This window comes from Camarhynchus parvulus, chromosome 5, assembly GCF_901933205.1.
Source record: "Camarhynchus parvulus chromosome 5, STF_HiC, whole genome shotgun sequence".
NCBI lineage: Eukaryota > Metazoa > Chordata > Aves > Passeriformes > Thraupidae > Camarhynchus > Camarhynchus parvulus.
The window spans coordinates 31,031,884-31,057,327 of record NC_044575.1 but is presented as its reverse complement, the minus strand read 5'-3'; the positions used below and the strand labels follow the sequence as shown (position 1 = coordinate 31,057,327).

Below are 25,444 nucleotides of genomic sequence, written 5' to 3'. Positions count from 1 at the left end.
ACTTCCATTTTTTTCAAACTCTATATTCAACTGAATGTGTGCGCTACTGGCTTCATCTAGAAAACACTGCTGTAGCAGTATCATAACTGAATGAGACTTTCCTAAGGTTCACACCTAGGAAATACGTGTATAAATAGATTGAAAGTGATTGAAATATGCCAACTGCAACAGAAATTTTTTCTTGGTTTCTGGGTCCCTTAAAGCAAAGGGGTAATGTTATTTGTTCCCAAGGTGTACAGGAGGAACAAAGGGATTTTTATGTTGGAAAAATGGCTGGGATATTGGTCATCAGTTTAAGTCTGATTTAAATCTTTAGTGCTTTACTGAGTTAAGGTAGTAAACAGGTAGTCTATTTAGAATTTAAAAACTTGTGTAGACTATAGAGCAACTTCTGTGGCTTTCCTGTGGATAAAAAAAAATCTTTTATACATACACGTGTCCCCCAAAATGAATATTTTAGATAAGTCTTTAAAAACCTATGCAAACCTGCATTTCTAATGATGAAATATAGTTTTGAGCTGCCAGTGAAAGGCATAGTTGTCATTCACAGCCTTGGCCCTAGACATAAGGGGCACATGAGTGAAGGAAAGTTGGGGCACTGATCCATCAGAACAACCTTTTTGGGAGGATGGGTTTTCTGTTTTGGTTGCACAACTAGTTTTCTTTACAGTTGTATACTGATTTAAGTTAACACAAAAGAGGTGGGAGAATTGTACCCCAAGACTGGAGAAGAAAGGGATAGGAGTTCAGGCTGGACTTAGGTGCAGAGGTTTAGCTACTTTCCCATTATCCTATAAAGCAAATAATTTTTGCTGCAGACCTATAGATGCTGAATCACTGCTAGAGCTCTGCATTTATGGCTGCTCAGACATCTCCTATGAATAACATCTTGCAATTAATAAGGAATTCAAAAAATGAGAGATCTACGTTGCATTTATATGCTATGCATAGTACAGTGTCACATAACCATTCAATGGAGCAACACCCTTTAATGTGTCTCTTGGAGATGCATCATCTGTCTGTGTCAAAATGCTTACATGAGTGCAAGTTTTTCTTTTGAGTGCCAGTTTACTGGAATTCAGTGTTAAAGTTTCAAATCCATGGATTCTGTATTATTTCCTTGCATTCTCAGCAAATGCTGAATAACTTCTTATAAGTAACAATCCTTATTAAAGGATGAATAGCTGCAAAACTTGTAGAGTTTTCATGTTTGGGACTTTTTTTTTCTTCTTCCTCTTTTGTAGAGAGGAGATTTGTATTTCCTCTCCCTTATGTGCTTGGCATAATAATGCAGGAGCACGAGCAAGGGGGGCAGAGGGGAAATGTTTACGAGCGACAGCGGTTCATTATGCCAGTAGTACTGTGGTTGGAAAATGTGTTTTGCTAATAAATTGACTAATCTCACTTTAAATTATCTCCTTAACAAGTATTTAGTTAGCAGCCTGGTCATTTCATCAGTTTTGTTTTTCTTTATTGTGAATAAATGTTTTGTAGCAGAAAAGGTTCTGTTGCCAAATAAATTTTTCTAAGTTGTTTTTAAAGGCTACTTTTCTATTGTAAAACCTTTCCTGGGTAATATTTCCTTGAATATTGGCGACTAGGAATCAGAGAAGATGAGGTGATGAATCACTTCAGGCAAATCACATTTGTTTGTTGTATATTAACCACAGGCTGCTATAATTCCCTTCCAGTGAAAAGATCCAGACTGAATACTCCTAACCCTTCCTGAGAAGGTAGTTTTCATTCAGACTTCTAAATTCATACAGTATGACTACTATCTTTAGTGCTAATTTATTGTAAAATTATTGGTTTATTACTATAAAAGTTTGGCCATATATGTTGTATCAATGTTTTAATGTGCAGAAAGGTAGTACTCATTTCTTTTATATCTGCAGTGGAAACATTAGGTTTTGCATGAATTAATGATACACAGATTTAAAGCTACATGCAGGTTATATGTGCTTTTAAATACATCACATCTTCTTGTGATGTATTTTCAATTGTATTTTTTGAAAATTGTTGTTTCTCTCACTACATTGAGGGATGAACTTTTTAGTGTTCAGAATACCTATTTTCTGTGCTACCAGAGGTAATCCCTTTGCACCTTCTGGAATCAAGGCTGCTTTCCCTTTGTGTATTCAGTCATTACATAACGGAAGTGGTTTGATTTGTTAGCATATAAACTGAGCTTAACTAACACAAGGAGGGCCAAAACCTCTCACAGTAAGGATTCAGAGAAAGAACTTTTTTTTCCATTACTTTTTTTACATGTTTGGTCCTCACAATTTCTCACATATGAAGCCAAAAACTTGATAATTAGATGTTCTCTTTATGTTTATACTGCAGAAAAAGGTCAAATATGCCAAACTTTGTGACTTAAATCCTGGATGTTCATATTGTTAGTTGTGCCCTCATCTCAAAATACATATGTAATGTAGCTAAGCAGGCAAGCTCCAACTGGGCTGTAATTTACTGATCAAGGCTGGATAATTGTTCTGGATTGAAGATGGTCTTTCTTCTGGATTATTCTTGATTCACATCAGCCTTCCCAGTGTTGATCACTGCAAAGCTGCAGAAGCAGTGGAGAAAGTGCATGTAGAAATAAATGATCAGGGCAAGAGAAGGATGGAGAGTGCTTCTGGCAACAGTGCCAGATCATATTACTTTGAAGTGCTCAGAACAACAATTGTGGTGTAGGTATGTGAGTTGCCTTGGATTTATTAGGAGAAGATAGTGTAGATCTGTCAGTAGCTTTGTGTTCTCTCACAAGTCTCTGTTAAAGGACCTCCTGAGATGCTGCAGAGAATAGTTTCAGAAAAGATTAAAAGAAATCTGATTGCTCTGCATTTTCAGCTGTCTCTGCTTACTCACTGGAAATGCTTCTTAAAACCATTCTTTCCACTTCTTCATGATGTTTACCAGTTTTCCACCTGTTAAAACTGTTAATATGCTATAGATTTTGATACAATAACTTGTATTTGCTGGAAATTACTTAATATACAACTTAAAATGAAAAATTTCTATCTTACTCTTGGTTTTTTAATGGGAACCAATCTAACCAATTTTTTCCTAACTTAAATTTGGCTGCAAGATTTTATAGTGCCCTTTTAGTCCAGGAAAAAAAACCCCAGTATTATAGAAAGCCATAGCATAACAATTGCATGTCAAACAATGACGTGCATTGTGATTATGCTTGTCATTGGTGATGGGCACCTAGTTTTTCCTCATGCCTGCTTCTTGTTTGGGAAAAGGAGATGCTGTTTCCTTTCTCTTTCCTACTTCTTCTGCATCCCTTATTTTATTTTTCCTCTCCTTTTTTTTCCTCTCCTTTTTTTCTTCTCCTTCTTTTTTTCCCTCTCCTCCTTTTTTGTTTCTCCACTTCTGTTATTTACTTGACGGCAGACAATCTATACAAACCATATTTTCCCCCCCAATCTTTTAATGTCACTGACTTTTGAAACATCTATTACTTCACTTTGGTTATTTGACTTCTGGCATTTTACCTCCTCTTCTTCCCCTTAAGTAACACTTTACGCAATCCGTTTTTTGTTTGTGTTTTTTTTTTTTTGGTGCTTCCTAAAGAAACAACTGTGTCAGCTGTTTTTTGTTTGGTTTTTTTTTTAATCATCTTTTTATGTAGAATAGGCAATATTAGTTTTTTACTCAGTCTTTTGTGAAAATGCCTCATATAGATGGTTGTATTGAGTACGGGGCACACAACACTTCCCAGTCAACACAGGGGTGAAGAAAACAAGGATGAGCTACAAGGATTTAGCTAGCTAATGGTATCTAAAAGTGCAGTGACAGTTCTGAAATTCTTCTACTCAAATAATCACTTCTCTCTATCAGTATTACTATTTCTAAGAATGTACTGGCTAAAAAACTCTTTTATCCATTCCTCCCAATATTTTCGAACTTATAGGGAAATGAATCTGTCTAGGAATTGCTGCATGACTAGAGAAGAGTCTTTCTTCTCTTCCAGCTCAATTTAATTTCTTGATATTTGAACAACCAAATTAAGAAGCAGAGCCCTCAAAACCGCTATTTTACATCCTGTATGTAAAGCTCATATGTGATAAATGCATTCCTAATGTTGGGTTTTGAGCAAAATGCGCAGAATTCTGTCAGATGAACATGTGTGATGCAGCTGATACTTGAAGCTTAAATTCCTAAACAGTGAACATTTTAGCTCAAAATTTAGAGATTGTTAGCACCACTAAAGCAGTTACTTGTAATATGCTGTTGGTCTTTCAATTTTGCTTTTCAGCATGCATAATAAAATGTTGATTGCTTTTCTTCAACTAATAAAACAGTTAATGACTTCTCTTGCCTTATTTGAATTACTTGGACAGTATCCTTGCAGATAAAAGTACTCAAAATTCATTGTTGTTTATAATAAAGGAAAATTATTTGTAATCCTCACTGTTTTGATAGTAGACCCTGTCCTTAGAGTATAAATATAGACGGTCCTTCTGTTGCTGCAGTAAGAGCAAAGATCTGTAACAAAACACATGGGTACTAACGAAAGAGCCAAATTGAAATCCTTGAGTTTGATCTTCTCCATCTACACCTATTTGTCTGTTCTACCAGTTTAATTTCTCCATATTTTTTTGAATATATAATCTCTTCAGTCTCTCTAAGCAGAGATATTTAATTTTCTGGTTGTATTTCTTCAATTATGTAGCCATGATTCATTTCCACTGTTAAATACAAAGACACAAATATTTTTGGAATGGCTTCATGTATATCCCATTAATTTAGTGAGGATTTTTTAGTTTTGTACTTAAGCCGATATTTTATAAGGTATTACACTTTATTTTGTATAATAAAAGGGGAAAATGCCATTCAAAACGTTTTTACAGTGGATAGCAATCCGCTTTGTCTAGTAAAGCTGTGCAACATTGATGTCAGAGCTGCACCAGGAAAAAAAATCTGCTTAGCTGTTCCTATGTGACGTTTTTGTCTCATAGATTGACTGCAGCTGAAAGGCTGTTGTTTCACTCCTTGCTTGGATTCTACTGTCTAAAAACTGCTTTGAGCTTGCATTGTACAATGTTGCACTTCCTTTCTTGGTACTCTAATCGTGTATCTTGCGCAGTTTGACTTAGCTGTCTCCATCACCTTTTTCAGAATTTCTTCCATAGGTTGAAGTTCCACCCTAATTTATCATAGAATGATTTGCAATCAAAGGAGCCCAGAGGTCATCTAGTGGAAGATTTGGGCAGAGGCATCTTCCACTAGACCAGGTTGCTCAAAGCCCCATCCAAGACGCTTCCAGAAATGGAGCATTCACCACTTTTGTGGGAAACCTGTTCCTGTGCCTCACCACACCCACAATAAAGAATTTCTCCCTAATATCTGAGCCTATCCTTCATCAGTTTAAGGCCATTATCCTTCTAATGGCATTAATGGTTTTAAAAGTCCAAAAAAGAAACAAGGAGATGTGATTATAACACTAAATTATCTATCTCATCATTTCTGTTATAACCCTTTGTTTAGGGTTGTGTTGTTGCCAAAACAAGGAAAGTATATCTGGTGGATCCCTTTTAAGTTTCTGAATAGACAGTGATTCAGTGATTTTTGTAGGAGTTCTCATGACTATCATTTATAAAGTGTGAATTTGTTCTTATTTTGGTTTATTACATATTTGGTGAGGAAGGGGAATGCATGTGTACTCCTTACTTTTTTTCTGTGCATTTGCTTACAAGTTTCTAAACTTCTTCTGGAAAAGCAGCAAGTAATGGAACTTAAATAATCTTCATTTTGAATTTAGAGGCCTTGCAGTGCCTTATTATTGCTTGTCTCTGTGTTATGTTCATACATGACCCATGTATTCATTACAGGCAGCTTTTTGTAGAAACTTGTGAAGAATACTACTTTAGCAGTAATTGGAATGGGGAATGTAGTAAACCGAGGCTTAGTTGTTTTTTGGCATGTGTTGTTAAAATTCCTGTGTTCTCACCTTAGGGCCTGTGGGTCACCTATTTCTATACTTAGACGGCTGGTTAGACTGCTAATTATTACTGAGATTATCAAAAATAATAATACAATTACATAATGGCTGTGTAAGTTACATTATTCATGTATGACAAATATAAAGGGCATACCATTGAAACATTTTGTATAATCTTATTTTTTTTCTGGTTTGATGGACTGTCATAATAGAAGTATTTGCATTTGTCTTTCACTTGTTTATTTCTGTTTACTTCCTCTCTCTGAAATATTCATGGTTTGTTAAAACTACAGAAAAGACTGGTTCAAGCCATGAAATGTGGGGCTGTGTAGCAAGGGAATGGTAACTTCTTTTTTTGGTCAGTGAACATGCACCTTTAAAAAGGTTCTTTAAGTCCACAAGCTTCTTTCTTAAGGCTCATTTGGACTTCCTATTTTACTTTGATGTTGTTAAGCATGTGGCAGTTTGGTTTGTAGTCTTTCTGTTTTGTCAGTGCAGACATTAATGATTTGTCCATTTGCGTATGTTTGAAACTTCCTTTTGGATGTTTACTGGTTTTTTATTATGTTAAAAGGAGAAATTTAGCATTAGGGATTTTCTTAGAATATAATTTACTTTGCAAGATTACTTTGATATTTTGTGGTTAAAGTCCTTGAAAACCCACGTCAAGGTAAATGTTAAGATAAGCTTTAGATTTAGCAGTATCAATGAATGATGCTGCAGTTTCAATTCACATGGGTTTAACCACATGAATATTTCTTGTATACAATATTCATTAGCAATCTCATAGCTCAGCAAGGCTGTTTGAGTATTTTTTTAAGTGCAGATATGCTTTATTTGGTTCTAAGTTCTATTCCTTTTCTGTGCAGGCTGAGTGGGAAATGCATGCCAGAAATTACCTGTACCTTTTAGAAATTTCTTTTAATGTGGTAAGAATAAAATTTAGATTTTGTGCTTGCCTACCTAATATCAAGTATTATTTTAGGTGAGTAAGCTCAGTAGGTCTGATGCTTTTTTCTTCCATAATGCATTGCCAAAAGTTCAAGAGTATGTAGCAGTTCGCCCCCTAAGCTCTGTACGCCAGCAAGCAACTCTGAGCTTCATTGGATGATGCTCATTACAGATGCTGTCTGGCCCAAAGGGTCTGTAGTCCAGGATGACCTGACAGAAATTCAGGCAGGGTAAATACAAAAAATCTGTGATGATGTTTTCTGACCTATTTGTGAAAGTATAACAGCTTTGTCCTTTATTTTTGCTATATAAATTCCTAGGTGGAGGAAAATAATAGCTATCTGAGCATTTGTGGAGTTCTATTCCCAAATACAACAAGCACTGGGATAAAAAGTACACAGGTGCTTTTTTGAAAATAATATACTTAGTATAGTCTGTTGTACCTTAGGGTAGTTAAAATTGTTTATAAGGAATGTGTTAGTTACCTTCATCTTATTTTAGTGGTCTAGAACTTTATTACAAAATGGCTTGTTGATTAATGTATTCACATCTGTTAACAGGGTTTCCAGTCCTGAAATCCATAACCTCAGTGGCTAGATGGCCAGCTTTGACAATGAGAGTGATCTAATTGCACTTGCATACTTCATTCTTGGAATTTGTGAGCAAATAAGACTGGAGGATAATGGCTGTGAAAGAAGAGAGAATTCTGACCTGTTCAGATACAAATATTACCTAAAATCTTTCCATAAATTGTTACCCTAAATTGTAGTATTCCCAGGAAAATGAAAAGTGCAACTGAATCTGCAAGCTTCACTTAAAAAAAAAAATCTAGACTGGATGGTGTTGTCTGATGAAATTTACTGGAAGTGTCAAGTTGTCTTCGTTTCAGTGGAATCTGCCTTAGGCTGCAGACTTGTACTTGTTTGCTAAGGAGCTCAAGAAAATGAAAAGCTTGTGTTCCATCGTTTCTTTAGATGTTTCTTTGTTTTTCAAGGTTGGAAAGAAATGGTAACTTTTCTCACTAAAAACACCCAAACTAAACCTCTTTCTCTTGTTTCATTTGTGAGCTTTTCCATCTTTCTCTATACGTTTCCATGGTAAGCAAATCAGAATTAATACATGGCATCAGTACCCAATAGCTTGGTAAGAAACAAGTAATGATTTCACAGAATTAAAAGAGGGTACAGACAGTTCTGTGCTATAAATGGAATTAAGAGATTCCTGTGGATCTTCATAAATTCTGAGGTAAGGAAGAAGTAAAAACTATGAGAATACATGCAGAGAAGGGAAGAAAGGCTAGAATAGCGAGTGGATATTTCTGGAGTTATGGCTGTCAGCATTTAAAAATGAGGCAAATTTAGGGTTTTCTGGAAGAAAACCCATTAAACTTGGAGGGTACATGAGTACCAGGATCTGACCACTCTAATTATGTTACTCATGTGCCTAAAACTGGATGGAATTTAATCCAGAAGTCCTTGGTACCAGCAGTCCTCTGTTGTGAACAGGCAGCTGTGGAAGTGATCAAAAAGCATCTTCCATGTCCAGCTTATCTCATAAACCACTTCAAAGGGAAATTACATATTATATGCTATTTATTTAGTTCTGCTACATGTGTCCAAAACCTGTAGAACCACCTTCAAATGCTACCTTGAGTCTTTTTAATTTTTGTGGGGAAGGATAGAAAGAAAAAGAAGTTTGTTTGGGTTTTTTATTTGATTGTGCATTTTATATTAGATGCCATTTTCTAAGTAATATGCCTTGACCAGATGGTGTTACAGAACTCTTTCTATTATGAAAACTTAGGCCTTCAGAAGGAAGTTTCTTTAAAAGGGGTAGAATCCAAGTATGTGTTTATCTTTAATGTGATAAATATTACTTCGTTTAACCAACCCTCATAGAGGACATACTGAAGTAATAGAAACTAGCTACAATTATCAAAGAAGAGAAAATGCTGGAGAACAGGGCTAAAATGGTTTTCATACAAACATCAAATAAGTACTTTATATGTCATTTTGATGGGTTTCAAATCTTAACAGCTTCTCCATTCTTCATATGTTCTTGTGCTTTGCAAAAGAGCTTACAGCTGCAGCCTTTCTTCCTTGCAGCATTGATTACTTTACATGGACATAAATCTTAAATTGTCTGTATTCAAATAGGAACACTATAACCCATTCCTACTTTTAATTTTTTAAAATTATTCTTATATTGTGTCCAAAAGAACACTTCATGAGAGCAATATAGTATTTTGACACTTGTTCATTTGTGTCTCATTTTCTCTTTTGAATTGTACTTGCACTGTTAAACAGCTTGTTTTATGAGCCTCTTCTACTAAATAATAATTGTAATAATGTATTTTTGGCTCTTTCAGGATACCAGTTATCCCTTGCTTTTGTAATACTGGTTCCCATATAGCTTTTTCCTTTTGCCATTTTGGGTTCAAGCTATTTTGCTTGGTAGCTCAGGTTTCTGTAAATAGAATTTTTTCTTGTTGTTTTGTTTCATTTTATTGGTTTTTTGGGGTTTGTTATTTGAGCAGAAATGTTCCATTCAGGTTTTTTGACAAAATCCAAAGTTCTTCAGTAAATCAGTGTGGTTACCAATATCCTAAATTGTAACAGCATTTGTCTGTAGTTCCTTCTAGAAATCCATGTCTTTCCTTGCTAACTCCTCAAAGAAATAAACTTCCTAGGCATAGTAGACGTGCACATTTGCTGTTTATTGTGAGGAATACCTCTTGCCTCTTTTTAAAGGAGAAAATCTGACAAGTCTTGCATTCTACCAGCGTAAGAGTTTGGTGTATATTCTGATTTGTTGATATAATTTTGAGAGGAGAAAGGTAGCAGACATTTTAAGCAAAGCCTCACTTAGTAGCTGTTATTATAGCAATATCCTCTTCATTAAAAAATCAGAATATATGCTGTCATACATTTTCTTGATATAAATTGTGTCTTCTTTAGCACTTGTGCTACATTTGCAACTCCTTCTGTTTTAGGTAAGTCATTAATATTTTGTGTCAGTGGCACTCATTCTCTAAGCCTTTAGTAACAAAGGGTTTATAACATCAGCAGTGTACCGATAAGATCATCTGGTATTGGTGACATTATTTTTCTTTCTGTATTGAGTCAATATACAAAAAATGCTATCTGCGAGTAAAAGAGACTTTAGCTTAGTGGTCTGACAGTACCTTTTGGCATGTGGACATGCATGTACTCATGAGCGCTTCTCTAGCTGGGAATCATAAGCTCTTCTGCTAAGCTGCTTGTATAAAAAGAACCATAAAAAGCCAATATATGCTCTTTTGGCAAGGCTACAAACACAAAAGTATATTGCAGCAGAAGTTGGAGGGACTAAAGTATGTGTAAAGTGCCAGTCAAAGGTAAAGAGCCTTGATCCATGACCATTTCACATTTGGAGACCAGCCTGGAGCTGTTACGTGGGTGCCAGCAAAGATAGTGCAATTTCATAGCAGAGTGTGTCATGATTTTTCAGAATGCCTTTTTTTTTCCCTTAGCCTTGTCAGAAGTGTTTAAATAGCAGTTTGCACAGTGACAACTCTTGCTTCAAAGTATCATGAATTCTTCTAAATTAACCCATATATTCATGGATTGTATTTATGAAGTTGTATTTTATTGAAATTGCTGTGCTTTGAAATATGATATTAAAGAAAAGAATAATTGAGATTGGAGGGCATCTCCGGTTGTCATCTTCCCTGCTGCTCAAGGAAGGGTCACCTAAATCTGCCCACCTGGGACTGTGTCCAGGTGGATTTTGGAACTCTCCAAGGATGGAGACTCCACAATTTCTCTGGATAACCTGTGTCAGTACTCAGATACCCTCACAGTGAAGAAGTGATTGCTTATGTTCAAATGGAACTTCCTGTGTTTCGGTTTGTGTCCATTGTCACTGGCCACCGCTGAAAAGAGCCTCTGTCTGTCCTCTTTGCGCTGTCTGTCTTCCCTTGAGCTGTTTGTATACACTGATACCCGCAAGTCTTTTCTTCTTCTGCCTAAGATGTCCCAGCTCTTTCAACCTTCCCTCTTATGATGAATGCTTCTCTCTCTTAATCATTTTTGTTGCACTCTGCTAGACCCACTCCAGGGTCTATGTCTCTTGTGTACTGGAAAGCCCAACACTGGACAGAGCTCTCCAGGGCTGAATAGAGACAGAGGATCGGCCTCTGTGACCTGCTGGCGAAACTGTTGGCCTCCTTTGTCTCAAGGGCATGTTTTTGGCTTGTGTTAAGCTTGGCGAAAATGAAACTTGAGGTCCTTTTCTTCAAATCTGCTTTCCAACTTTGAAAGAAATTTTAATTCTAAATATTTTTACCAAAGCTGTGAAAGAGTCAGTTTCTCTTATGGTTCAGTTTATAACTCCACTTGCAGATTCAGGTTTCTTGGTGGTAATGGTAGTAGCTGTATAGTACTAAAAAAAAAAGAATTTGCAATTACAATACAATCGCTTTAAGCAACATTTCTGAAATCACTTTTGTTTTTCAGTCCTATATTAAAATAGAAATGTGCAAAATGCAGTACAAGTAGAAGAATGGCAATGTTTAATATGAATTAGGAGAGAAAAGATTTGCATACTGTTGAAACTAGGTTAAAATATATGAAAAGCAACAAGATGGCTGCTTCCCCACTATCCCAAACATCTCTTCCCCTTTTTTACAATTGTGTTCCTTCCCCAGCCACCAAAAGCAGGTTTGTTCCTTAGTTTTTGAGCTGAAGGTCCCAGCCTCTCTTGGCCAGTGATGTGCCTCCTGCACTTGCCCAATGGTTTAGTCATCCAGCTTGTAAGTCAGTTTGGGCCCAAGAGCATTGCAGTGTTAGAAACACACAAGGACTGTAGGTCATATCTTTCTGTCCACTTATGATTTATAACCTTTTGATTTTGCCCCTAATGCTTTCTTAGACTGCTTAATTCACCCCACTTCAGATTTTGATTTTGGTGTAATAATCTTCATTTGATTATAATTTTAGAATGAAACTTCACACAACATATTTATTATGCTTTCTTAAAATTGCTTTGTTTCAGGTTTACTAGCTATAGTACTCAGACACAGGCTGTACTCTTCAGTCAGTCTTCGCTGCTAGAGGGAAAAAACAGTGTAGATAACCTTTTTTTTTTTTCTCTTTCTCCTTTATTCCAATTTATAATTCCCTTTAATCACATCAGAATACCATACTTTTATCTCCTACCTGAGGCACTCAGTTGTTAGAGAGATCTGTTTCCTCACTTACTAAAAAGTAAGGACATCTTTTATTAAAAAGTAAAAGATCTTGGATCCCAAGTGTCATTGTCCCCAGTCTTACTGAACCTCAGTACTGACTTTAAGAAGACAGCATGGTCCTTTCTCCAGAATACCATTTTCTTTAAACCTTGCTCTGCCTCAAGAATTTTCAGTGGCCACAGCCAAAACCAGGGAGTCTCAGGAAAGGTTGGCTGTACAGTAGCTTTGGACCTGCTGTTGCAATGCTGCCTTCATGCTCCATTTCACATTCTTATGGTAGCTTTGGTAAAAGGCTTCGTAAAAGCAATGCTCAACTGATTGCTCTGTTTGGTTTTTCTTTTGTTCAGGTATTCCTGATAGAGCTGCTAAACATGCAAGAGTAGGTAAAAACCTTAGACTGTGTTAGGAAAACACTAGAGCCTTGTCTGCCCTTTTTCCCACTGCTAAGGTACACCAGCAGTTTTACAATTTGTTCTAAAGTTCCCAAGAGTAGATGGGGCTATAATGCTTACAGATACAAGACTTCCAAGTGCTTTTGTAGTGCCAATAGTGTGACATGCAGATCCTGTTTTGTTTGCAGAGGATTTTGGAAATGGGAATCATTTATAGGTCCTGCCGCTGCATTCTGGTTAATTGCAAACCAGCTTGTGTTGTTGCTAAAAATAGCTATTGTTACCAATTGTGAGTTCCATTCAAGTACAAAAAAAATATTTAAAAACAACCACCAACAGAAACATAAAACTAAAAATATTTTTGTAGACTTAGGCATTTTTACAAGTACAAAATTTGTCTACAAGGATGGTTATATGGATCTACAGGACGGTTATATGGAAAAACTGGCTAGTTTCAACTTAAAAGATTGTTCATTAAATATTACCTTTTGGAAAATTTTATTTTGCTCTAATGCAGTGGATTTGATACTAGTTTCTAAAATATTTGAAAGGATAAATGTTTAAAATTTGGAATATATGAATAGCAAATCAAAAGATTGTTAACTAGACCAGACTAAGCATCTCAGTGTAGGATAGGGGGGAAAACCCCAACACTGGCAGAGAACTCTATTGAATGGAAGTAGCTTAATCCTCTGTCTTTGCTTCTTGGCAGTTCTTGGAAAGAAAATGTATGTGGAGTGTGAACTTCCATTTTAAGAAAAAATTAATGTTGCAGGTTTTTCTCATGTAGCCTAAGGGAAGTTCTCCTTAACTGAATTCTTGCTGCAGTTGGTTGATATACAAATAAAAGGTCTAATATTCAGATTTGCAACCAAATTTACAGAGTGAAAAACTTAAAAGTTAAATTTGTGGTTCACTTAAATTGAGAACACAAAGACAGTTTTTAGGCTTAACCAATTGTTACATCCTATTTCCTACTGGTTTAGAGGAGGGTCCTGGTATCCTCAGTTTCTGTCAGAAGAGGCTCCTCTGAGAGGAATGGGATGAGACTACCTGTGTATGAAGTGCACAACTGCAGTCTGACCTTAGCTCTGAGTGAAACACAGTGATAGAGATCAGTGAATGAATGATTCAACTTTCAGTAATATTATTCAGCACTGAGATGTAGCCAGTTGTGTTTGCAGATATTGAAATTGTGATAGATGCATACCAGGAAGCATTGGATTTTTCTTTATTATATTTCTCAGCTCTGTTTGAGTATTTTACTAAAAGATGTTGGTAAAGAAATGGTGAGCATCGTTGACTGAACATCATTTTAACTATGAGATTTAGAGAGAGGAGGGGGCTGTGCTCAGAGGCAGCAAACTAAATACAGCTGCCCACAAGCTAAAAATTTATAGTCTTATAAAATTTTCCATTTTACAAACTGTTATGTACTTAGGCTTTACATGCTTGCAGCAAAATTCTTAGATATATAAATGTGTGTTTGTGTGTATATATATATATGCACACAAGTGAATCATATTTATGAATCATACATGTGTGTGAGAATGTAACATATTAATTATGCAAAAAAGCCTACCTTTGTTATTTTTGGGATTTTCAGGGGGATGTTTGAAATAAAGCAGTGATCTTTTAAAAGTGCAACAGCTTCATTAATAGTTTTATCTCAAATATAGAAGGAACAGCTTAGATCTCTTCTAATATTTCTTCTTCAGCTCTTAAGTTTGACATCACTGGTGCTAAATGGCATAAATACTTAAACCTTCAATCAGGAATATGTTGCAAAAAGATAGCACCTTATTTTAAGATGTTGAAATGTTCTATCATCAACTGCTACATTCATCCAGTAAACTGTACTTCAAATGTAGCCTCTTATCCTTGGCAAGCCTCTTATCCTTGGGTCTTCCAAGTGATGTAGTGGCAAATTCATAACCAAAACTAAAAGTTTTCATTTAATTTCAAAGAAAAAACTAAGAGCAGAGAAAGAGGGAAGTGACCAAAACCTCTTTTTCCAATACTCGGGAGTTTGGCTTTTTAGTAATGACATGGTAATCATTTGTTTATTTTATAAAAATACTAAATGATGGGAAAATGTTAGATTGTAAAATTAAAGTATTTTTACACATGATGCAAATACAGGAGAGAAGCAGCAAGTAGACACTGCAAATGTGGATCTTAAGTAGTTGTAACTGGTTCTGTTTTCAAACTCCACCATGTGTGTCCTGACCTACCCTTGCAAAGAACGAATTATATGCATGGGGAGGAGGGATGGATGAAGGGAAGCAGGGTTTCTGGCTAGAAGCCTGTTCTTGTTTAGATTTCAGTGACAGAAGGCATGACCTCTTTCTGTTTTCTTAGTCTCTTTTCTGTGCAATTTCATGGTGGCTGACTGACTTCATGATTAGTCTGAAATAAATCAGGAATTGATTTGTATTCTCTTTCCTGCCCTCTAGCTAGATCATTGAGTGTAAAGTTTTTGGAAGAATATGAGTTTTGATTTGTCAATTATGTTCTCTGGTTAAGCCTCTTTACAAAAAATCACGACCTCTGAGAAGTCCTAATAGAGGCACAAAAATAGAGAGGAACATTTTTTAGAGGGTGGTCTTAAATTGTTTTCTTCTAGGTGATGTTTGTGGAAAGACAGTGCCAATTATTGTGATCTTGGTTGTGAGTTTGTTGGTTTTGTTTTGTTTTTAACTTGGCTTAGGTTTTACTAGACTTTATGTTTATGGAAAACTAATGTCTTCTTTTGCTTCTCTTTCAGTAATAGTTATGCACGAGTGCGAGCTGTGGTGATGACCCGGGATGACTCAAGTGGTGGATGGTTACCACTTGAAGGGGGTGGACTAAGCTGTGTCACAGTCTTCAAAGTCATTCCCCAGGAAGAGAATAGCTGTGCTGATTTTCTTATCCATGGAGAACGACTCAGGGATAAAACGGTAACAATTTTTATCTATTTAATAGAGATACTAAAATAGATGGTACTAAAACTATATGGGACATAGGTATAGATGCTTGCTTATTATTGCCTATAAACTACAAAGTAAATTTGTACTCTCAGTCTAATGCTGCTGCTGAACTTCTCTATATCTGTGATTGTGTACCAAAAGAGCCAGTTATTTGGTTTTGATTCTGCTTTTTTAGAATCAAGCGCATTGATTTTTTTTTTTTGAACTCTCCATCCATATTGGGAAAAATTTTGCTATTAATTTTTCTTCCAATGAAAGATTAGAGTTAAATCGTGTTCCTATACCAGTGATACTGCATTTAGGAGTGTTGGGAATGAGAATTTTATTAAGAACATGAAAGCAGGTGGAATTGATCAGTAGTGATTTGGTTAGCTGTGGAATATGACTATGACAAAAAGAAGCCATTTTACATGAGAACAACTTTGTATTGGAAGACAGCATGAAGCTGACAGGTCCAAGAATGGATCTGGCTTGATGAATACATAGACAGTATTCATTCATCAGCTACCTTACATAAAATACCAGTAATAAATGTCTCTTAAGAGGCATCATGAAAATCAGCCTCACAAAAGGAAAACTGGTGCAGGATCTCAGCCATTTCTACATGCAGACCTAAGGAAGACAAAATGGGCTTACTAAGGATTGCTTGATTACTTGTATGGCAAACAGATTTCTGAATGGGGCTCTGTTTTACTGTGGAAACAAAGAGAAGTAGAGAATGCACAAAAGCTCCATCTTAATGACTTTTTTCAAGATTTTTTTATTTTCTGCAAATGAATGTTGACTCCTCTGTAAGCTTAAAAGATAGAATTACTTCCTATACTGTACTGCTGACCCTTCCTCAAGCACACCAGTTTCTCCCCTGAGGCAGGACTGCTGAGTTTTCTGCCTTGACTGTGACTATTGTAGGAAGAGAGCATATAAATAGAAATTGTGCTGACTCAGTTATTTCAGTGGGGCGTAGCGCAATTAGCAGAGTACCCTGTGTTCCCGCACAGCTACGTGCACCTGCAGTTCCTTCCTCACTTTGCAGTAGTTCCCTTTAGTACTTTTTTTAGTCTTGTCAAGGCTCTTTTTGAGAAGCTTAATTGCATTTAGAGATACTTGATGATTTTTTCTTAATTCTTAATACTTGGAATATTCACAGCTTGCCTTAAGAATAATAAAATGCTCCAAAGTAGAGACTGGTTTAATGTCTTGCCTGCATGCATATAAAAATGTCCGGTCATCAGTGTCGTGATCTGTTTGCAGTGTCCTCTCTCCCATTTCTCCTTGGCAAGACTTGTTTTGTTTCCACTTCTGGTAGAAGGTTTTAAATGTTTCTCCTCCTCTTCCTGTCTAAAATCAAGCTCATGTTAGCATGAATATTTTTTCCAAACATTTATTGTCTTGATCAGTTTGTTTTGGTTTGGCTTTTTGGTGTGTGTGTGCCATCCCGTGTCCATCTGTCTTCCTTATACTTAGGCCCCCCAAATGTGACCTAATAAGATTGTAATCTTGCTGTAGTTATGGGAAGTTGCTGTTGGAAGTCAGCCTCTCAAAAACATGGGATAAAAGGTGGAAGAAGTGCAGCTAGGACGCACATCTCTCCTGTGTATATTGAATAAAACTCAGGGAACTAACAAAGGTAAATTTAGGGTGTGGAGAAGAACACTGGTGAACCAGTAATTAATTGATAACTGAATGAAAGTCACTGTGTATTCATGTATTTCTACAGACTTCAGTTAATGCAATTATAAGCAACAGCTAATGTGTAATGAATTAGCGACCAAGTTGTAAGGAGTGCAACAAGACCCCACTTGGCACAGAAGGAACAAGATCCTACACCAAGAAATGTGATGACAAAATTAGGTCATGACGCTTATTTAGAAGGGCAGAAGATAGCAGGCATGGAACAAGAAATTCTGTTGGACACGTCACTGATTCTAAAACTGTTCTGATCATTATGCTTTCAATATGGTTAATGGTTTTACATTCATTCTTAGGATATTCCTGTGGATTCACTCTTCAAGCACAAATTTCAACCTTTTCTTTAATGAAGTCAAACAAGTGGGGTTTTAGTCCGAATAGAAATGACAGGTGACTATTATATTTCATAATAATTATATATTTTAATTTTTAAAGTAAAGTAAAAGTGGAAGCCACTGTATTTGCTATTGAGTTGAGGCCAAATATTTTGATAATCTTCAGATGTTGTGGAAGTGTTACGCTGAATCTACTGTTCCTGTGCACCAACTTCCCTTTAGTCTCGTTTTAGAATGCCCTTGGTAAATCTCAATGCCTGAATAATCTTTGAAGTTAGTAGTATGCTGTTTAGTTGGTTGCTCTGCCATTGTATTTGAAAAGAACATTACAATTTTATTTTAAAAGCTTCCTAAACAGTTTGTAAAATTTCAGTTATTCAGACTTTGAGTACATGTGTCTTCAGAAATGTTTAATTAATAATCTACTGTAATATCTACAAGTCACTTGGAGCATGGTTTCCATTTTACTAAAGCTTTTGCAAGGTACACACAGCTGTTTCTGAAAATACTTCTTTGGATTAAAAGAGAAAGTAATTTTTACAAATCAATTTCCCCACATTCTCTAAAATCACATTACATGTTGCTAAAATACCTTTCTAATCAAGATTATATCTCGATTTTCTCCAGCCAATAAGTCTCTTCTTTTGTGAACTGGCTTAGCTTCCAGAAAAGGTGCAGAAATTCCCTTAACCTGGAAACCTAGAGTGTGGAACTTGGAACACTTTTCTTTGACATGGGGAAGCATAGGTTTTGAAATATCTTAGGTTAGAAAGTAAATGGAGTTCAGATCTAAAGCTTTTACCTGAGATAAATGGGAATCATAATGCCAGTGTAGCCGTTTAACCAATGTGTCAGATTGTGAAAGGTGAAATTTTCTCTAAACCAGCTTGAAATCCATAGATGAGGTGTTTGCTTGGAGGTATCTTCCAGATGCCTATTAAATGGTTATACTGAAGAGGAATTAGCTTTAGTTGCTGCTTCTCACACTAATTGCAGTTCCCTTCCAATGTGCCAGATCTTTCCATGTATTTTATAGGCTATGAAGGCATTTGGTTATAACAATAGATCTCAGTCTGTAAGTCAGCTGTATAAATTAAATACTCCGGAATGAACATCAAAATATTGAAGATCCTTGTTGGAGAGGGCTCATCTTGTTTCTTTTTAGACCTGAGGGGCAGGTTGCTGTCAGCCCTTCTATGAATCAGCTTCAGTCTACATGTAGACTTCCATAATTTTTGTGCAGTACACAGCTATTTAAAACATCCTGTGGCATTCACAAAAAGCATCCTAGTTATCTGAGATGAAAATCAAAGTGGTGGCTCCATTGAATTAATTTGAGAGAGAATGCTTCCTACTAGTTTGCACAGGTTGTTTAGATTTGTGTTGGAATGTAAGGGTATTTCATGAAGACTTTTCCCATAATTACACATTTCCCCCTTTATTATAATCGCCTTCCTAGATCAGGCTACAGCCAGTCTGCTTGGAACAATTGTACTCCCTCAGAACCTGGTCAGATCTTCTGTTCTCTCTTTCTGTGTTTACAGTATGTCTCTTCTATCTCAATAGCCAAGCATATATTAGGCTCAAACTTACTAGTTTTTAGGCTTTGATGAATTTTACCTTCTTGAATGCAAAGTCTAATAGACTTCTCTGGTTTATTTCTTCTCCAGACTTTTGCCATGCAAGTTTTTATTAAAGGAGAAAAAAATATTACTAGTGTCTTTTAGATCATGAATCAGGAGTAACAAAGTTTAAAATCTTTCCTTTGAATAAAAACTAATTGTGTAAAGGAAGAGACACAAAGCTAAAACTGAATAGAAATACCTTTCTGTTCTAAAAATCTGCTGTTTACAAACTTCTTAAGTATTTACTTTTTAAATTGTGTTTGAAGTCTGAGGGAAGTTTGATTCTGATGGGCTGTAGTACAACCCAGTACATCATCTACTTTTTTGAACTGAATCTAAAGTATGCATGGAATAATTATGTCATATGGTTACTGTGGCACTGGGTTCGTATACTCTGTAGCATGAATACACTCAGGTCGTGCTGCTTGTTCCCAGGAGTAAAGCAGAATAGGCATTGAAAAATGATGTGCTTAGATGTTTGTAGATTTGGGTTGGGAATGAGAAACAGTGAAGCTGTCTATCTTACATGGGCTCTTGTAAGCTTTGAAAGTACAGCTAGAAAACAGTACAATAGTATCCAGGATCTCAAACTGTTCAATTATTGGGTCTGTTAACAAGACAGAAATTTGTATCAAATGCAGAAGTTTTGGGGTTTTTTTTGGGGTTTTTTTTGGTTTTTTTCTGAAATAAGCTCTAAATAACGATGTCATATCTTCAATACTCATTTTATTTCTGTTTAAAAATATTTGGATTTTAAGTGCTGAAGTAGAAAATTTCTGACTCTGGAGATTGGTATTGTCTGCATAAGCCAAATAGATTTTATTATCTTTAAAGATTTAGTTTTTAGAGGTGAGAAAAGAAACATTAGGCTAACAAGTATTTTTGAGTAGCAATGAATTCATTAGTGTTACATTTAATGACATCTAGATATTAAAAGGAGCTTTTAATTAAATATCATGAGACATAAAGCATAAATAGGGCCCTATATTTATGCTCTGAGAATTTAAATTTTGGTCATGTGGATCTGGTTTTCTTCTGTCTTGAGTCTGATGATTCTGCAACATTTTCCATTATATGCCAAGGTAGATGTTTCATATTGGTATGGAAGTCTTATATTTAAGTCTCCAAATGAAGAAAACCTTCAGAACAGTAACCCATGGGGTGTTTTTTGAAATGAAACTTAGTTAAGCTGTAGGCATTTTATTTACAATTTTTCAGGCCTTTGCTGTGCTTATCCCTGGAGATCTTGGGGAAGGTCTACCTAAAAAGGTTTGGGAGTGCATATTTTGGATAACAATGTAGAAGAGTATATGATCTTCACCTATGATGTGGAGAGTTCTGAACCATAGCAAAGCACACTAAAAATAATTGGAGTTTTGAAATATAACTGCGTTGAGATAGCTTGGTTTCCATTTCCAGGCCTTGGAGAATATGTGTATGAGGATACTTCCTCCCCAACCCCCATGATAGCTCACATGCTTGAGCATAAGGTAGCCTTTGGCAAAATTAAGCTTTACAGTTTAAAAATTCACTATTGTTGCAAAGCATAGAAGTGTTTCAGGGAGAGAAAAATGCTTCTGGGGATGGTTGGTATGTTTTTTAATTTGATTTGCATTTTTTTATATTTTTGATTGTAACAAATACTATCAAAGTGCTGGATGTTTATAAAATTGCGTCTCACTGCTAATTGAGACCCATAGCTTTTCAGCTTTCTCTTGGGTAGGGCAGGAATCAAGTCTTGCTTAGTTTTAATGCAACATATTTTTCCCTTTTCAATGCCTTTTCACTTATATCTTCTGTGTTAAGCCGTTTGTTTTCATACAGGTTTAAATGGGGAAAAATCAGTGTCACTCCCTCAAATGTGTTGTTTCCTTGAATCAAGTTGAAAACAATTACAATGTTGGATGGGATGTTTACTTGTTATGTTAATCAAAGCTTGTTATATCATATGTGAGGGTTGGAAGTAGGGGGTGAGTGTTGCTTTTTGGGCTGGAGGGAGTTGATTTGGAAATTTTCTAGTTTGGTTTGTGTGTCTTTGAAAACCCTAACTTCTACTCAGTGAAGTTTTAATCCAGTTTTCATCTCTAGTGGTAACATTTTGACTGGGTATGAATTTTCAGTATGAAGTAATCTGGATTAATCCCTTGGGCACCAAAAAATCATTGTAATGCTATAAAATAGGCTTGCAGTACTTTTTGTTGATGTTTTGGATGACATGGCACACAAAATAGATTGAAAATAGTTGCTGCTAATGTATTAGAGATTCCCCCTAAAGACCTCTCAGACCTAGAAAAGGCAGTGGTGTGAGAAGCCTTTCTTTTTAACTGCTCCTTGAAAGAGGAAGCAAGTTTAAAATCATCCAGAGGAACAAAGAACAACTATTTGATGCACCTTAGAACTGCAGAATGATCCTTTTTTTCTTCCTGCAACAACTTTTCCCACAGATCTACAGCAAACAGATTCCTTTTTATGTTTTCTTGTAAGCATTTTTACCTACATATTGTTGACCATTTAGGGAGATCGGAATGGAGAAACAAAAAATTACATTAATGCTAAAGGATTTTATATGTGCAGATAGATTATTATCCTTCTAGAGGCAGAGGTAAAAGGCAATAACAGTTGAGAGGAGATGATTACTGGTGGGTTGTTGGGGGAATGAATAATGAAGTGCAAGAGAAAAAAACCTATTTGCTTGTGTAATAATTAGACAATGAAAGGAGAAGAGGAACGCAAAGAATATGTAGGAATAACCCAAATATAGATATATATTTGTATAGATATATACTTTGTTAAGTTTGAGGGGGTTTTGCAGTTGTTTGTACTTAAAGTAATTTTACCATATTCTGTGAGGAATTCCCTATTTTTTCTTTTAAAAAGCCACATATGTAACAAAACAAAAAATGAAAAAATTCTAGAAGTACATCAATGAAATGATAGAATATTGAAATTCCTCATTCATCTCTCAGTCAGTGTAGGCCTCCTTCATCAAATACCAATACAGAGAGACATATCTTACTCAGAGCTTTATCATACTGCAATGGGAGCAGATCAATGCATCTCCCTCCATACTTTCTTGTTCACATTGGATTTTTTTAAATCAATAAACACGCAGTGCAACAATGCTGCTTAAAATAATTTTTACCAGTGAAATAAAAATGCAAATATAGTTTTAAAACCAGTCTATTTAAAGGGGAAATGATAAGGCTTCCTTTTTGAAGGCAGCCTACAAAAAAAGCTGGAGGGGGATTATTTAACAGAGAATACTGTGACAAGACAAGGCAGAATGGCTTTGAATTTAAAGAAAATGGATTTAAATTAGATACTAGAAAAAAATTCTTTATTGTGAGGGTGGTAAGGCACTGGAATAGGTGGCCCAGAAAAGTGGTGAATGCTCCATTCCTGGAAGTGTTCAAGGCCATTTTGGATGGAGCTGTGAGCAACCTGGTCTGGTGGAATGTGTCCCTGCCCATGTCAGGGTGGTTGGAACTGGACGCCCTTTGAGGTTTCTTTCAATGCAAACCATTTTATGATTCAATGTGAAGACTGTGACTTTGCTTTAGAACTGAATGTACATGTATACCTCTAATGATTTTGTAGCCAAAGACTTCTGTTAATTGTTTGCAGTTACTTATTTTTTTATACAATACACAAATGTATTTTTGTCTAGGTGCAGGCACTAATACACTCATAAAGATTTTAGATTTTATTAATCTCATTTTTTTAAAGAATTCTCTTGTATTACTTTCACTTGTCCAGTAGCCTTTCTGAGAGAAATCTGAAAATCTGCCTGAAAGCAGCATGAAGTTAGTCTAGTGCTGAAAAATTTTGTAGATCTCAGTGATACAGTAAAATTTGATATCAGCACGCATACTTTTTGGGGGGATGTGACCTATTTCATTTGCTGAACATCTACCAAGTCTGTACTGGTTTTTGCAGGTATGAGATTCTTTTATGGGTATGAGATTTTTGAACAGGAATGTTGACTCAGTAAACAAATAGTGTCTTCAACGCATACTATTTATCAACAATTGATAGTGAATAATTAGGCCATAATGGAAATGAAGTTAAAATTACATCCTTGTAGCAGGAAGAAATTTGAAAAGGGACCTCTGTGATGTATGTTTTAGGTAGTTCACAAAGACTACCTTTTGTTCTCAAATTTGATATATTCACCATTGATATTTTTTCCTTCTGTTTTCTTTCTGAAAGGTGGTCTTGGAATGCACATTAAAGAAAGACCTTGTTTACAACAAAGTTACTCCTACTTTTTACCACTGGAAGATTGATGACAAAAAGTTTGGCCTCACATTTCAGAGTCCTGCTGATGCAAGAGCATTTGATAGAGGTATTCGGAGAGCAGTAGAGGATATTTCTCAAGGTACATATTTCAGGTGAAAGACTTGGTGGGGTGGATGAATATTAAGTCTTTACTAAAAAAGATGTCAAAGCACTTTGTGTAACATTTCCATTGACAGTATTTAAGGATGTGGATTAAACTATATATATCGGGATTTTAATAGTTTTTGAAATAGTACTTCTGGCATTTCTAAAGTGCCATTCATTCAAGTGTCTTAAATTGTTTCACAAAAACTAATTAGGTAATTTCCTAAAACATCCCTACGTAATAAAGCATTGCCTCTTTCTTTTAGACATGAAGAAATGGAGGAAGCTGGAGTGTAATATTCTCTCACTTGGATCTTAGAAGCTTTTTGCAACTCCTGTGTTCTTGTAGGATGAGCTGGGAAGTTGAATAATTTGTGACCTATTGAGTTCTCTTTTTGTCTACGCATACTTTCAGTTAATAGTTTTTTATTTTTTACTAACAGCTGAGTTAGTAGTAGTTCTGTGTTCAGCATGGTTCTGAGGACAGGTTTTTAGGAAGAGAAGAAGAATTTACTCAGATAACAATATGGCCCACTCTGGAATGAAGTTCCAGAGCTTCACTGAATTAATGGAAACCAGTGAGCAAACTGAAGGATATCATCAAGCTTAGATTCTAAGCTGAAAATATGATAAATGTATTGCTGGATTGAGACAGGGAGGGAAGAGAACATGTGTCTATTGAATTGAAAGAACATCTCTTTCAGGCTTGTAAAAAGTAACTTTAGGGATTTTATGTGTGTTATCCTACTAATGAAGGGAGGAGCATGTTTCTGAGGGGAAATGCTTTTTGACATATTCTAATGACTGCTTTGGGAATTTGTTGGTACAATCCATATCCCTTCAAGACAAATATTTAGAGAACATGAGAGTAATTTTTTTCTCTTAGGGTCTCACACTTTCAATTTCTGCTGATTTATAGCAAAATAAAGCAGTGTGCATTCATGCCAACCAAATGTGTCTGCCTTTAGTTTTCAAAATGCTACATTAAAAGGAATATACTCCCTTGCTTCTGACTGCTGATGACACTTTGAAAATGCTTTTATAAGGAAGGTGGGAACGAGAGAGAGGAGTGTGGCTAGGAATACTCAGTATAGAAAATGCAGTGTAGAAATAAATGATGCTTACTAAATCAACTTGAAATGCAGTGATCTATAGGTTAAAACCATAAACAAGAATATTTATATAATCATCACTGGATGTTGAAAAATTATGTGGATAACTGGAAGCAGTAAGTGGTAAATATGAAGAAAATAACTTTGTCTACTTTTTTTTTCTTTATATGAAGGTTATCCACCCTCCCAAAATGATGTTGAAGTGGCAGAAGACTGCTTTCAAGTGAGTAAATTTTTAAATTAACTGTGCATTTTTTATTTTACAAATGTACTGAAGAGATTTTGCTCTCATTACTGAGAATAAGCAAAATAAGAGCAATAGCAAAATTCAGTTTAATGAAATAAGTTCTAGAAGAATTATCTAGAAGACCTATAATATTATCTGTCCTAAACAAAGTTATTATTTAATAATAATAGTAGTTATTATTTAGTTATTATTTAATCTATAGGATCATTAAGTATCCTGAGTTTAATTTTTAAGTTCAGTATGTGTTCAAGTTATATGTCCTCTTTGATCTTATTGCAATAAGAAATATTCTTCTGGGAAACAGAAAATAGAGGGATGAAGAATCTTTCTACTTATACATCCTGTTTGTTTCCTTAGATTTCCCTTTGCGGTGATAAAACTCTTCTAACATCAAATGGTTAGAGTTGAAAAGATGCTGAGACAATGGTTGAGAGGATCTTGTCCAAACAAAGACAGAAGTTCAATTTTTAAAAACACACTGAAAATAAAGTAGTCACTTACTGAGATTCAAGTTCTTATTGATCTTTTTTTGCACTCTTCAATTTCTGTAGGTCA

At 35.5% G+C, this 25,444-nt stretch overlaps 1 protein-coding gene across 1 annotated transcript in view; it reads left to right on the top strand.

The window, feature by feature from the left end:
- Nucleotides 1-25,444, top strand: part of SPRED1 (sprouty related EVH1 domain containing 1) — a 57,914-nt gene that overhangs the window by 18,558 nt on the left and 13,912 nt on the right. Inside the window, exons 2-4 of the mRNA XM_030948558.1 lie at nucleotides 15,294-15,468; nucleotides 23,357-23,525; nucleotides 24,816-24,865. Of these exons, the coding sequence (XP_030804418.1) occupies nucleotides 15,294-15,468; nucleotides 23,357-23,525; nucleotides 24,816-24,865 (394 nt within the window). The remainder of the gene's footprint in view (nucleotides 1-15,293; nucleotides 15,469-23,356; nucleotides 23,526-24,815; nucleotides 24,866-25,444) is intronic.